This window comes from Saimiri boliviensis, chromosome 16 (genome assembly GCF_048565385.1).
Source record: "Saimiri boliviensis isolate mSaiBol1 chromosome 16, mSaiBol1.pri, whole genome shotgun sequence".
Lineage (NCBI taxonomy): Eukaryota > Metazoa > Chordata > Mammalia > Primates > Cebidae > Saimiri > Saimiri boliviensis.
This window is the reverse complement of record NC_133464.1, coordinates 88,445,333-88,458,544: the sequence shown is the minus strand read 5'-3', so window position 1 is coordinate 88,458,544 and position 13,212 is coordinate 88,445,333. Positions and strand designations below refer to the sequence as shown.

Sequence of the window (13,212 nt, the reverse complement as noted above, 5' to 3'; positions counted from 1 at the left end):
AGGCGGAGGTTGCAGTGAGCTGAGATCACGCAACTGTACTCCAGCCTGGGCAACAGAGTTGAGACTCTGCTTTTTTTGAGACTTTGTCTCAAAAAAAAAAAAAAAAGAAAAAGAATATCAGAACAAACCTAAAGAAATTGACAAGAAGGAATAATGAAGATAAAACAAATTAATGAATTAAACAAAGGAAAAAGTCAAATAGCAATAGATGGCTAAGTAAAACCAAGGGCTTATTCAAAAAAATAGACAAACTCTTGGTAAACCTGATCAAGGAACAATTAAGAAAACCCAAATACAGAACAACAGACATGAGGAAGGGGTAATACATTAATGAAATTCGAAGAATTATAAGAGGCCAGGCATGGTGGCTCATGTCTGTAATCCCAACACTTTGGGAGGCTGAGACAGAAGCATCACTTGAGGCCAGGAGTTAAGAGACCAGCCTGGGCAACATAGCCTAATCCTGTCTCTACAAATAAAATAGCCAGGCATGGTGGTGCATGCCTGTAGTTCCAGCTACTCAGAAGGCTGAAGCAGGAGGATCACTTGAGCCCAGGAGCTTGATGCTACGGGAAGCCACAATTGTGGCACTGCAATCCAGCCTGGCTGACAGAGCAAGACCCTGTCTCAAAACAACCAACCAAACAAACCAACCCAAGCAGATTTATAAGTTAATTTCATATACAACTTTACGCCCATACATTTCAACATCTCAATGATATAAACAGATTTCTGGGAGAATAAATAAATTATCAAAATTAGAACAAGACGTGAAAAGCCAGAATAACCTCGTAATCTGCAGGGGAACTGCCCCATGATGGCCCTGGTCACCTTGCACTATCATCATACAAGCAGCAGCTTCAACCACAGCTATCCTGAGTTCTGTGATGCTTCTGGAACACAAAAGGATGGGACTTGAGAGGAGCTGCCATGGGGCTTCTCCCATCTGCCTCCTTTTCCCCCAAGGATGCTTCCAGGCTAAGAATCTCTGCAGCTGCCGTCTAACACCAGCTCTTCAGCAATGCGATCGTCTCACAACGCATTTCACGGTAATCTGGTCCTTTCATTTCCATGTCTATTTCGGGATGTGGGACAAGGACCATGAGGAACTGATATCTTTGACTACCCTTCCTTTTGCTATTTAGGTGAGTAATAAACCATCTAGATCTAAAGAGGGGTGGGGTGCAGTGTCTCATACCTGTAAACCCAGCACTTTGGAGGCTAAGCTGGGAGGATCATTTGAGGTCAGGAGTTTGAGACCAGCCTGGCCAACATGGTGAAACCGCGTATCTACTAACAACATGAAAATTGGCCAGGCGTAGTCTCAGGCACCTGTAATCCCAGCTAATCGGGAGGCTTAAGCCCAGGAGGTGGAGGTTGCAGTGAGCCGAGATCACGCCACTGTACTCCAACCTGAACGACAGAGCAAGACTCTGTTTCGAAACAAAACAAAAAAATAAATGAAGAAAGAAAATAAAGAAAAATAAATCTTCAAGAAAAATAAATCTAAAGAGGGCTTGTTATCTTTACTGGCTGGAGCCGTCAGGTCATTCCATCTTGCCTGCTCTGTACTTGACATAATCACAGCAGATCAACTGTCTTTTCTTGGTTTGCCAGATTAAGTTAGTTAAAAGGTTGCAAGTCCCCAGTAGCCCAGAGAGCATAGGTAAACAGGTACTTCCTTACATTATTACTGGAAACAAATACAGTCGGCCCTCCAACACAGATCAGAAATGCAGTTATGCTTATGATGGTCGCATCCGTACTGACCATGTACACACTTTTTTTCTTGTCATTATTTGGTAAACAATACAGTATAACAAGCATTCAAATACCATTTACACTGGATTAGCTATTGTAAGTAATCAAGATGATTTTAAATATATGGGAGGATGTTCATAAGTTATATGCAAATAGTACACCCTTTTGTATCAGGGACTTGAGCATCCTTGAATTTTGGTATCTGCAGGACATTCTGAAACTAATCGTCCATGGACATCAAGGGATGATTGAGTAGGTAAAACAAAATTTGGCAATAGCTATTGTCTTTGTTTTCTGTTGCTTATAACAGAGTATCTGAAAATGGGTAATGTATAAAGAAATGAAATTTATTTCTTATGGTTCTGGAGGATGGATCCAAGATTGAGGGAAGGGCATCTAGTGAGGCCCCTCTTGCTGGTGGGGACTCTCCGCAGCGTCTCAAAGCAGTGCAAGGCATCACCTGGCAAGAGGCAACACATGCCAGCTGAGGTTTCTCTTCCTCTTCTTACAAAGTCACTAGTTCTACTCCCATGATAAGCCATTAATTTGTTAATCCATTAATCCAGAATGAATTAATCCATTTATGAGGGAAAAGCCCTCATAACCTAATCACCTCTTAAAGTCCCCACTTCACATGAAGTGAGTTTGGGAAAGAACGAACATTCAAACCATAACATCAATCAAAATTTAAATCACTACCTTCTGTCACTCATAAATTCCACTAATAGGAATTCCACTTATAGAAATTTATCTCACAGAAATATAGATACACACACATATGCACTATACATAGCAGTTTATACACAGCACCATATATATATCATATATATAGCAGTTGTAAAACAATATGTGATAGAGCTCATTTTAAAGATTAGGGGCACATGGGGTCAGACACAGTGGCTCACACCTGTAATCTCAGCACTTTGGGAGGCCGAGACAGGTGGATCACTTGAGGTCAGGAGTTTGAGACCAGCCTGGGCAACATGGCAAAACCTCATCTCTACAAAAAAAACCCACAAAAATTAGCCAGGTATAGTGGCCTGTGCCTGTAGTCCCAGCTACCCAGGAGACTGAGGTGGGAGAATCACTTGAGCCCAGGAATTCAAGGTTGCACTGAGCTATAGTCATGCCACTGTACTCCAGCATGAATGACAAAAAAAAAAAAAAAAAAAAAAATTCTGTACATATTTATGCATACATGTGCAGAGAGTAAAAATTTGTGATGTCATACTACAAACTGGTTATCTTTGATGAATGGGAACTTTATTTCTACCATATATATGTGGTGTGTATATAAAATATATATGGAATATATATTATGTATGGTATATATTATATAATGTTGTTTATATATACGTATATGCACACACGTATATTTTAGAGACAGGATCTTGCTGTGTTGTCCAGGCTGGAGTGCAGTAGTGGGATCATAGCTCATTGCGTCATGAAACTCCTGGCTTCAAATATTCCTCCTATCCTGGCCTCTCAAAGTGTTGGAATTACAGGTGTGAGGCGTGGTGCCCAACACTTTTTTTTTAGAGACAGGATCTGATATGATTAGACTTTGAGTCCCCAAGCAAAATCTCATCTTGAATTGTATTTCCCATAATCCCCATGTGTCAAGGAAGAGCCAGGTGTAGATAATTGAATCCTAGGGGCAGTTTCCCTCATGCTGTTCTCATGATAGTGCGTGAGTTCTCATGAGATCTGGTGGTTTTATAAGGGGATCTTCACCCCTTCGCCTGTCACTTCTTCCTGTTGCCTTCAGAAGGTTAGGATTTAAAGACCAGCTTCCTCTTTGCCTTCCGCCATGATTGTGAGTTTCCTGAGGCCTCCCCAGCCAAGCTAGACTGTGAGTCAATTAACCATCTTTCATTTATAAATTACCCAGTCTCAGGCAGTTCTTTATAGCAGTATGAAAAAGGAGTAATACTGGATCTCGCTCTGTGTCACCCAGGCTGGAGTGCAGTGGTGCTCAAGCAAGCCACAATCCTCCTGCCTCAGCATCCCAAGTAGCTGGGACTACAGGTGCCTGCCACCACACCCAGCTAGTTTTCTTTTTTAGTCTTTGTAGAGATGGGGGTCTTGCTATATTGCCCAGGCTGGTTTGAACTCCTGGCCTCAGAGTCTCAGGTGATCCTCCCATCTCAGCCTCCCAGATATGAGCTGCTGTGCCTGGCTGCTTTATGTGTATATGTATCTATCTATCTATCTATCTATCTATAGACATACATACATACGTATACACACTCATGTATTTTTAGACGAGGTCACATTCTGTCACCCAGGTTGGAGTGCAGTGGCGCAACCTCAGGTCACTGCAACCTCTGCCTCCCAGGCTCAAGGGATCCTCCCATCTCAGACTCACGAGTAGCTGGGACCACTGGCATGCACCACCACGCCCAACTAATTTTTTGTATTTTTGATAGAGACAGAGTTTTGCCATGTTGCCCAGGCTGGTCATGAACTCCTGAGCTCAGACCATCCTCTCACCTCAGCCTCCCATAGTTCTGCGATTACAAGTGTGAGCCACTGTGCCTGGCCTTACATATTTTTTAATTCAAAAGTTCTACCATGAATATATATACTTAAATTTTATTTAAAAACACATAAAAGCAGAGAACAGTATAATGAACCCATTAAGATTTAAAATATTTAAAATGTTGCCAAGTGTTTCAAATGGTTATAAATCTACAACAATCTTCTCCTCCTTCTTCTTTTATCTTTAACTGGAAGAAACAATCCGTTGTCCAATAGGATATCCCACATTCTGTATTTGTCTGTTTCCTTTTCTCTTTCTCTTTGATTCTTTCCTCTTTTCCTCTTCATTCTTTCCTCTTTCCCCTTTATTCCAGTGTAACTGGAAATGACACTTAAAGGTCCGAGTATATTAAGGACCAACATTTTTGTCAACAGGAAACATACAGTCTGGTTATTCCACTTTTAGTAATACTAACATTGATCAGTGGGTTTTCAAACGTGAAGCTCGATTTTCCCCTAGAACCAACAAATAATCTGTGGATCTATAGCGCCTTGTGAATATCCAGTTCCTCATCACCCTTTCATATTATGCTTTGCTCCCTGGATCTTTTGCACACATTATTGGGATTTTTCTAACTCTAGCTTTCCTTTTATATTTATCTGGAATTCTACAAAAATGAGCTCTCTCCCATCCACTTATTTTATAATCTTTTTACAGTTTTTAAATACATAATTGTTAGCGTTGGTGTGTGTCTTCCTGGAACTCCTTACTGTGGGTACTAGGAAGGCATACTATGCTCTACTGATCTTTGTATTCCTGTAAACCGTAACATCTATCAAATTTAATGCCGGATATAGTGATGGTACATAGGATGCATTTAATAAGCTCAACAATATATCATTGAGTACTATCTGATTAAACCTGAGTGAAAAAAAAATCATTGAGTCAACTCAAAGATCCGGCGATCCTCTCCGAAAGCATTTGCTGGACCGTAGATTATGCTTCCGTTAAAGCTCAGAACCTGGCCATGAGGCTTATCTTACAAATTAAGTCCAGTGTTCAAAGAAACAAAAACAGAAAGCTTGATGCCATAAAGACTTCAGTTGCATATCCGAAATTCAAAGTGAGAAACCTGTAACATCCTTAAGTGTATTTTCCTAAGCAGTATTTCGCTAACTTTGGCTGGCATCATTTTTGTCAACTCTTCACAACCTGAACAAATAACTTTTAATCACGTCTTTCTCCGATATTTTCAATGGGAAAATGGATGCTTTTTAGGCCGCTAAACTTCCTTGACTTGAAACAACACTCATTAAAACATAAGAGCACTACGAGTTGTATCTGAGTGGATCAGCCACACGTGCTAAACCACATACGACTTCCGGGAACCCGTTTCGCTCGGCTGGGGTTTCCGCAGCAGCGGAGTTCCCTTCCCTAGAAAGTCCCCGGCTCTGGCCCTCCCGGGCTTCCGCGCCTGGAGCCCCCCTGCGGGGGAATCCGGCACTGCCAGGTCCTCGGGGCCGCCCTCAGCCCCGGGACGCCCTCCGCCGGAGCCACGCCAACCCTCCCCAGCTGCGCGCGGCTCCGCAGCCGCTTCCGCTTCTCTCTCACCCTTGACCTTTTCGCCACACCCCCAGAACGCCCTCACGTTCTTCCGCCCAGGATGCCGCGCGCCCCGCCCCAGCTGCTTCCCGTGGGCTACGCGGCGCTACGCCGCGCCCGCCTTTACATGATTGGTTTTTGTGCCTGTCACTCTAGGGTCCGAAGCCCACCATTGGTCGGCTTCCGTCACGCCGCTGAAGTGGAGGAGGGCCGAGCGCGTAGCGCCGGGAGCTGTTGGGGTGTGTGTCGCAGCGGGTTTTCTCGGCAGTTTGCGGAGCTTCTAGGATGGAGCCGGCTCCGGAGGGAGCGAGTGTCACCGCAGTTCCTGTGTCAGCTGCCGACAGCACTGTGGAGGTGGCCGAAGTCGAAGAAGGAGTTGGAGTGGCCAGTGAGAGTGACGCAGCCGCGAGAGGAGCGGAGGCCGTTGGCGACAGTGAGGAGGACGGAGAGGATGTGTTCGAAGTGGAGAAGATCCTGGACATGAAGACGGAGGGGGTACGTGAAGGGGCCCCGACGCGAGGCTGGGCGGGGAGGGCGCAGAACACGGGCGGGGGAGGGATGCGACGAGCTCGACGCGAGCCCGCGACATCGTGGGAAAGGCGAAGTGACACTTCCCCGTGCTCTCCGGGGGCCGCGTCTGGGACGGAAGCTCCAGCAAGTTCTGGAGGATTGCTGCGGCTGCAGAGGCGAAGCGCTGTGCGGTGTGGGCTGTGGCGACGACAGGGCGGCCGGCGGCCGGCGGCGGGCTTCCGTGGTCCTCGGGGTTGGGGTACGCGGTGGGAGCCGCTGCTCCGGGGACTGGTACGATGGGCAAGTCACGCGTCTCGGCATGGGTCGTTCATTGTCCACGCCTTCGTTCCAGTGTTTCCCAGAACCGTAACCAGCTCGTTCCTGGTTTAAAGTCCTCTGGAATTCTCATTTGCCCTCGGAGTGAAACCTCAGTCTCACCCAGAGGGTCGCGTTTAAAGGCCTTCAGACCCTGGCCAGCGTCATTCCTCTGTCGTCCACGCGTTGTATAGATCGCAGCCACACGGAAATACTTGGGATTCGTCACACCATGCCTTGGTATTTAGTGTCCTCCTGGCCTGGGCAGTTCTCTGCCCTCTTCTGCTGAAATCTGAATCGTTCAAGGCCTCAGGGTCTAGTTCCCTGGGAAAGCCTTTTGTGACCCTCATCTCTGCCCTTTTCACTTTTGGTGTTGACCTCAATGAAGGCATTTAAGCCAATACCGTTCTTTGTCTCGCTGCATGTGGGCTTCTTCAATCCAAGGGGAAGCATGGATGATAAGAAAATGATCTGTTTCTGTAGATGGGTGTGCGGTAACCAAAGGGCCCCGGAGTAGTCGGTCTCCGTGTTGTGTTCTTTTCATTGTCTGTTATTTCCCATTGGTCACATGCTGCCTTGTGTCAGTTTTTTGTCCATATTCATTCAGCATTTTTTTTTCAACTACTGTATGCCAGGTGCTGTGTTAGGTCCGGACAATAGAGATTAATTGAAGCATACACAGGTGCTGAGTATGTGGAGAGTTAAGTAATTAAGATCTGATGTCATTAATACTGTCATTTGCAATAAAGATAGAAATGTTTTTATGTATAATTTCTCCGAACATATTGGAAGCACCTTGAGGTGAGAGAAGGAGCCACCGTTAGACTGTTTCGTATCACCTGCATTTAACAGTACTTTTCGCACAGAAGGTATTTGAAAAATATTTGGCTAGAAGGATAAAGTCTTTAGAATTAAGATTCATTCATTCATAAAGTTTTTAATTTTGCCAGCTTCAAAGAAGTGTAAGCACTGTATACCTAAGGCCTCACCAATCTCAACAGGGTGAAACTAAAAAACATATGTGTAAGGCATTTATTCTTTAGTGCTGTAAGTTTGAGTTAAAGTTCTTGCATTTTTAGGTACTCTTGTGAAGGAGTGATTTATAAGAGGAAGGTGATACGGTTTGGCTGTGTCCCCATCCAGAATCTCATCTTGAATTGTATTCCCCATAATTCCCACATGTCAAGGGAGGGACCAGGTGAAGCTACGATCATAGGGGTGGTTCCTCCAATGCTCTTCTGGTGATAGTGAGTCTCAATTTGGTGGTTTTATAATAAGCCTCTGGCATTTCCCCTGCTTGCATTCATTCAGTCCTGCCACCCTGTGAAGAAGGTGCCTGCTTATTCTTTGACTTCTGCCATGATTATGGGTTTCCCGAGGCCTCCCCAGCCACGCTGAACTGAGTCAAGTAAGCCTCTTTCCTTTATAAATTACTCAGTCTTGGGTATTTCTTCATAGCACTATGAGAACAGACTAATACAAAAGGTATTAGCAGAATAGGTCTATGACAGTTTTCTCTTTTACTGCGGAGTGAGCCAGCTAGTTGGTTAACCACCTAGCCATCGACAAACTTAAGGGTCCTGCTAGTGGTTTGTTAGGCCTCCTTATAGTCTAGGGATTTAAAATTTATAATCAGAAACACTTAGAATTGATTCACTTTTTACTAATTCATAATATTTCTTGATTCTAACTATATGTATGAATAATTAACATAAGAACTGTGGAAATATATACATATACCACCATTCCAACCCATATATCATTATTTATAATTTACTTGGGGTAGTAGAGTAAGCAGAGAATTAAATTCTAATAATGCATATTGGTTAATTTCCTTTTTTTTTCTCTCTCTCTCTCTTGAGTTAGGTTCTCTCTTGCGCAGGCTGGAGGGCATTGGCATGATCATGGCTCCCTGCAGCCTTGACCTTTCAGCTCAAACAGGCCTCCCACCTCAGCTTCTTGAGTAGCTGTGACTATAGATGTGCCCTACCTCAACTAATGTTTTAATTTTTTTATAGGGATTGGGTCTCCCTACGTTTCCCAGGCTGTTCTCAAACTCCTGGGCTCAAGTGATCCTTCACCCTTGGCCTCCCAAAGTGCTGGGATTTATAGGTATGAGCCACTGACTGCACCAGGCCAATTCTTTTTAACTTTTTTAACAAACATTTTAAACTGTTCCTCTAGTGTATATGACCTGGTGGAATAGGGGCCTACCTTTTAGTTTGGCTCACTGATGAGGCTAAAGGAAAATAGACTGCTTTCAGAATTTTGAAGTCAAATTTATAAATCCCAGGGCTATCATGGAATTTCCTAATATATGGCAAAACCCTGGACAATATTTGGATCTACATGACTCCTGTACAAAGATGTGAAATTCAGAGATTTTATCTAAATTTGAAATTCCAGGATTTCATACTGCAGTGCTCCTAAAACTCAAAAGGTTCCTGAAACATGGTGACCACATTCAGTAACTATTTGTTGAATGAGTGAATGAATGAGGCACAACTGCTGAAGTAAAGGCTAACAATTACCAGTAAATTTAATCTGGAGCTATGATTAAGATATGCTCCTTAATTCTTGAAAATTTTTCTTAATACCCTCCTCATCAATTATATCAAATTTCTTGGTAACTAGCATTAGATTTATAACTGTGTTAATGTAAAAGGTAGTTTTCTAGTCTCCAGTGCATTTCTGATAATTTAAAAATTACCAGAATTGTTGCAAGAATTAGATAGACTCTCATATACCTTCACCCAGATTCTCTGGTTGTTAATCATTTATTTATCTTTTTTCTCTATGTATATACATATTTTTCTGGCACGTTTGAAAGCGGCATTCTCTTAAGGGCTATGTTGAATAACGCATTTGCCGCTATTATTATGCACATACACGCACAAACAAGATCATTTTTGTTCCCATGACCTGTTACTGATAAAATTAGTGTATTCATTCACTGTATGATAATAACTCTTTGTATGATGTTTATTCCAAAACGAAACATATTGCTTTCTTTTGGGCAGTTCTGCATACTATTGACTAAGATTTCTTTTTCCCCGTTCATACAAACTTCTTAACTGTGCTGTCTCACCTTTAATTTCTTCAGTTTTAATTATGCATTTACAGAAGCTCTTACAAAGTTGTATACAGTAGTCTTCCTTCTGTATGTTATTTTCCCCAAAAGAATACACATATATTCTCAATGGATGAAATCACCATCTTCCTACCCATTTAATGTAGCTGAATAGTAAAACTGGATTGATGTACTCTTAACTATTACTTGAACATTTTGAGGCTTTTCAGGCTTATCTTTAAAAGTTAAGATTTTGAGGCTGGGCATGATAGCTCATGCCTGTAATCCCAGCACTTTGGGAAGCCAAGGGCAGGCAAATCACCAGGTCAGGAGATAGAGACCAGCAAGCAGATCAAGACCTTGGTCAGGAGATCAAGACCAGGAGATCAAATAGCCTTTTGTGTTGGCTAGCCAACATGTGAAACCCATCTCTACTAAAATACAAAAAATTAGCCGAGCATGGTGGTACCCGCCTGTAGTCCCACCTACTTAGGAGGCTAAGATAGGGAAATCGCTTGAGCCTGGAAGGCAGAGGTTGCAGTGAGCCGAGACCACACCACTGCACTCCAGCCTGGAGACAGAGCAAGACTATCTCAAAAAAAAAAAAAAAAAAAAAGTTAAGATTTTGAGTCTGTTCTTTTTCTGGCATTTCTTAAGTTCAAATTCTGCTTAGTGTTTGTACTTGATCTTTCTACACAGATAATGATTGAAGGGCAGTGTGGGTATGATTGAAGGATAAAATGGGAGGGAGCAGTTCTTAGCACTCTGCTTGGAAAGTTTATTGCCTTGGTGGTGGTGGGAAGAAAATTGGGCAAGTGTTAAGTGTGCAGCTAGAATGGTGCTCTGCAGTTCATGTTGACAGTCAAGTTTTATATTCTTGATTCTCAGTGAGATTAGGTATTGAGCAGAAACGATAAACCAGAAATCTGAAGAAGCAAAACTTTGGAATATATATTACAAAGATTTAATAACCTTAAAAAGTATTAGAGATATTCTTATAGATGAGCAAGAGAATGGGTAAAAGACACAACAGGTAATTGAAAGTGTTTTGTGATTATGTATGCATAGCATAGAATTAACCATTTCTAAGTGTATAGTTCAGCAGCATTAATTGCATTCACTCAGTTGTGCAAACAACACTACTATTTCTAAAACCTTTTCATCTTTCCAGAGACTCCGTAGTCATTAAACAGTACTGGTACTTAGTCTTTTTACACAGATAGCCGAATGATTTAAGGGCAGTGTGGGTGTGATTGAAGAGTACCCATCCTGCATACCTCAAGCCCCTGGTAGCCTCTAATGTACTTTCTGTCTCAATGAATTTGCCTATTCTAAGTACCTCATGTAAGTGGAATTATAAGTAGCCTTTTGTATTTTGCTAGCATAATATTTTCAAGATTCATCTATGTTACAGCATGTGTCAGGATGTCTTTCCTTTTTAGGGCTGAATAATCCATTACATGGGTAGACCACATTTTATTCATTCATCAGCGGACACTCGGGTTGCATCCACCTTTTGGCTGTGGTGAATAATGCTGCAGTGAACTTTGGTGTACAAATATTTGTTTGAATGAATATTTGTTTCAATCCTTTTGGAATTGAAAATAGGAACTGCCTTTGGAATTGCTGGGTCATAGGATGATTGTATGTTTGAATTTTTGAGAAACTGCCTGACAGTTTTTCATAGCAGCTGTTCTATTTTACATTCCCAACACCAATGTAAGAAGATTCTGATTTCTCTACATCCTTACCAATGCTTGCTATTTTCTATTTTTTTTTTTTATGGCCATTTAAAGTTGTGTAGTAGTATCTCATTTTGTGGTTTTGATTTGCATTTCCCTAAGGACTAATCATGTTGAGCATCTTTTCAAAAGTTGTGTTTATATATTCTGGATATTAATTCCTTTTCAGATATATGATTCGAAAATACTTTTCCCATTCTGTGGGTTATCTTTTCACCTGATGATAATGTCCTTTGATGTCCAAAAGTTTTGTTTGTTTGTTTGTTTGTTTTGAGATGGAGTCTCACCCTGTCTCACAGGCTGGAGTGCAACAGGCTCTCTGCAACCTCTGCCTCCCAGGATCAAATGATTCTCCTGCTTCAGCCTCCCAAGCAGCTGGAATTACAGGCCCCCGCCACCACACCCGGCTAATTTTTGTGTTTTCAGTAGAGACGGGGTTTCACCAATTTGGTCAGGCTGGTCTCAAACTCCTAACCTCAGGTGATGCGGACCCCTCGGCTTCCCAAAGTACTTGAGCCACTGCACCTGGCTGAGTTTTCAATTTTGATAAAATACAGTTTATCTATCTTTTTCTTTTATTTGTGCTTTTGACAGCATATCAAAGAATCTAGCTGGACCCAGGTTTGGCTGGTTGCCACTCAAAAGCCGGACACAAGAGATGAGGGTTGGTGAGAGAAAAACAGATTTATTCAGAAAGCTAGCAAAATTAAGAAGATGGTGGACTATTATAACAAAGAACATCTTTTTTTTTTTTTTGTAAGAGATGGGGTCTCGCTATGTTGCCCAGGCTGGAGTACAGTGGCTATTCACAGGCATGATCCCACTACTGATCAGCGCAGGAGTTATGACCTGCTCTGTTTCCGACCTGGGCGGGTTCACCCCTCCTTAGGCAACCTGGTGTTTCCCGCTCCCAGGAGGTCACCATATTGTTGCCAAACTTAGTGCAGACACCCGATCGGCATAGCATACTACAGCTCAGAGCTCCTGGACTCAAGATCCTCCAGCCTCAGCCTCCTGAGTAGCTGGGACTACAGGAATGCACCACCGTGCCCGACAAGAACATCTTAAATTTTAAAATTTACCCTAGGTGGGCAGGCGCAGTGGCTCACACCTGTAATCCCAGCACTTTGGGAGGCTCAGGCAGGAGGATCACTTGTGGCCAGGAGTTCGAGACCACCCATGGTGATGGGAGGTCACAACATGGTGAAACCCCGTGTCTACTAAAAATAGAAAAATTAGCTGGGGATGGTGGCACGAGCCTGTAGTCCCAACTACTTGCAAGGCTGAGACAGGAGAATCACTTGAACCTGCAAAGTGGAGGTTGCAGTGAGCCAAGATCACACCACTGCACTCCAGCCTGGTGACAGAGCAAGACTCCCTCTCAAAAAAAATTTTACCATAGGTTTTTATTTTTATTATTATTTTTGAGATGGGATTTCAGTATGTTGCTCAGGCTAGCTTCGAACTTTTGGGCTTAAGGGATCCTCCCACTACAGCCTGTCAAGCATCTGGGTCTCCAGGTGTGCACCACCATGCCTGGGTGCCACCAACCCTGGAAATGGCTAGTTTTTTTTTTTTTTTTTTACCTCATTGCTTTCTTTTCTGGGAATTCATTCTAATGATTTAATCAGAGATACACAGGAATATTTCAGCTTTATTTATAAATACAGAAAAATGGGAACGGTCTAAACTATTGTAACAAAGGGAGCATTTTTGTAGTTTTTTTTGTT

At 42.7% G+C, this 13,212-nt stretch overlaps 1 protein-coding gene across 3 annotated transcripts in view; it reads left to right on the top strand.

Annotated features, from left to right (window-relative positions):
- The first annotated feature begins 6,030 nt into the window (after nt 1-6,030).
- Nucleotides 6,031-13,212, top strand: part of MPHOSPH8 (M-phase phosphoprotein 8) — a 47,041-nt gene continuing 39,859 nt past the window's right edge. For 2 of the 3 annotated variants that reach the window (XM_003944980.4, XM_010332981.3), the window contains exon 1: nt 6,031-6,340. In XM_003944980.4, the coding sequence (XP_003945029.1) occupies nt 6,131-6,340 (210 nt within the window). In that variant the 5' untranslated portion in view covers nt 6,031-6,130. The remainder of the gene's footprint in view (nt 6,341-13,212) is intronic. The other variant, XM_010332982.3, reaches the window with a different exon arrangement.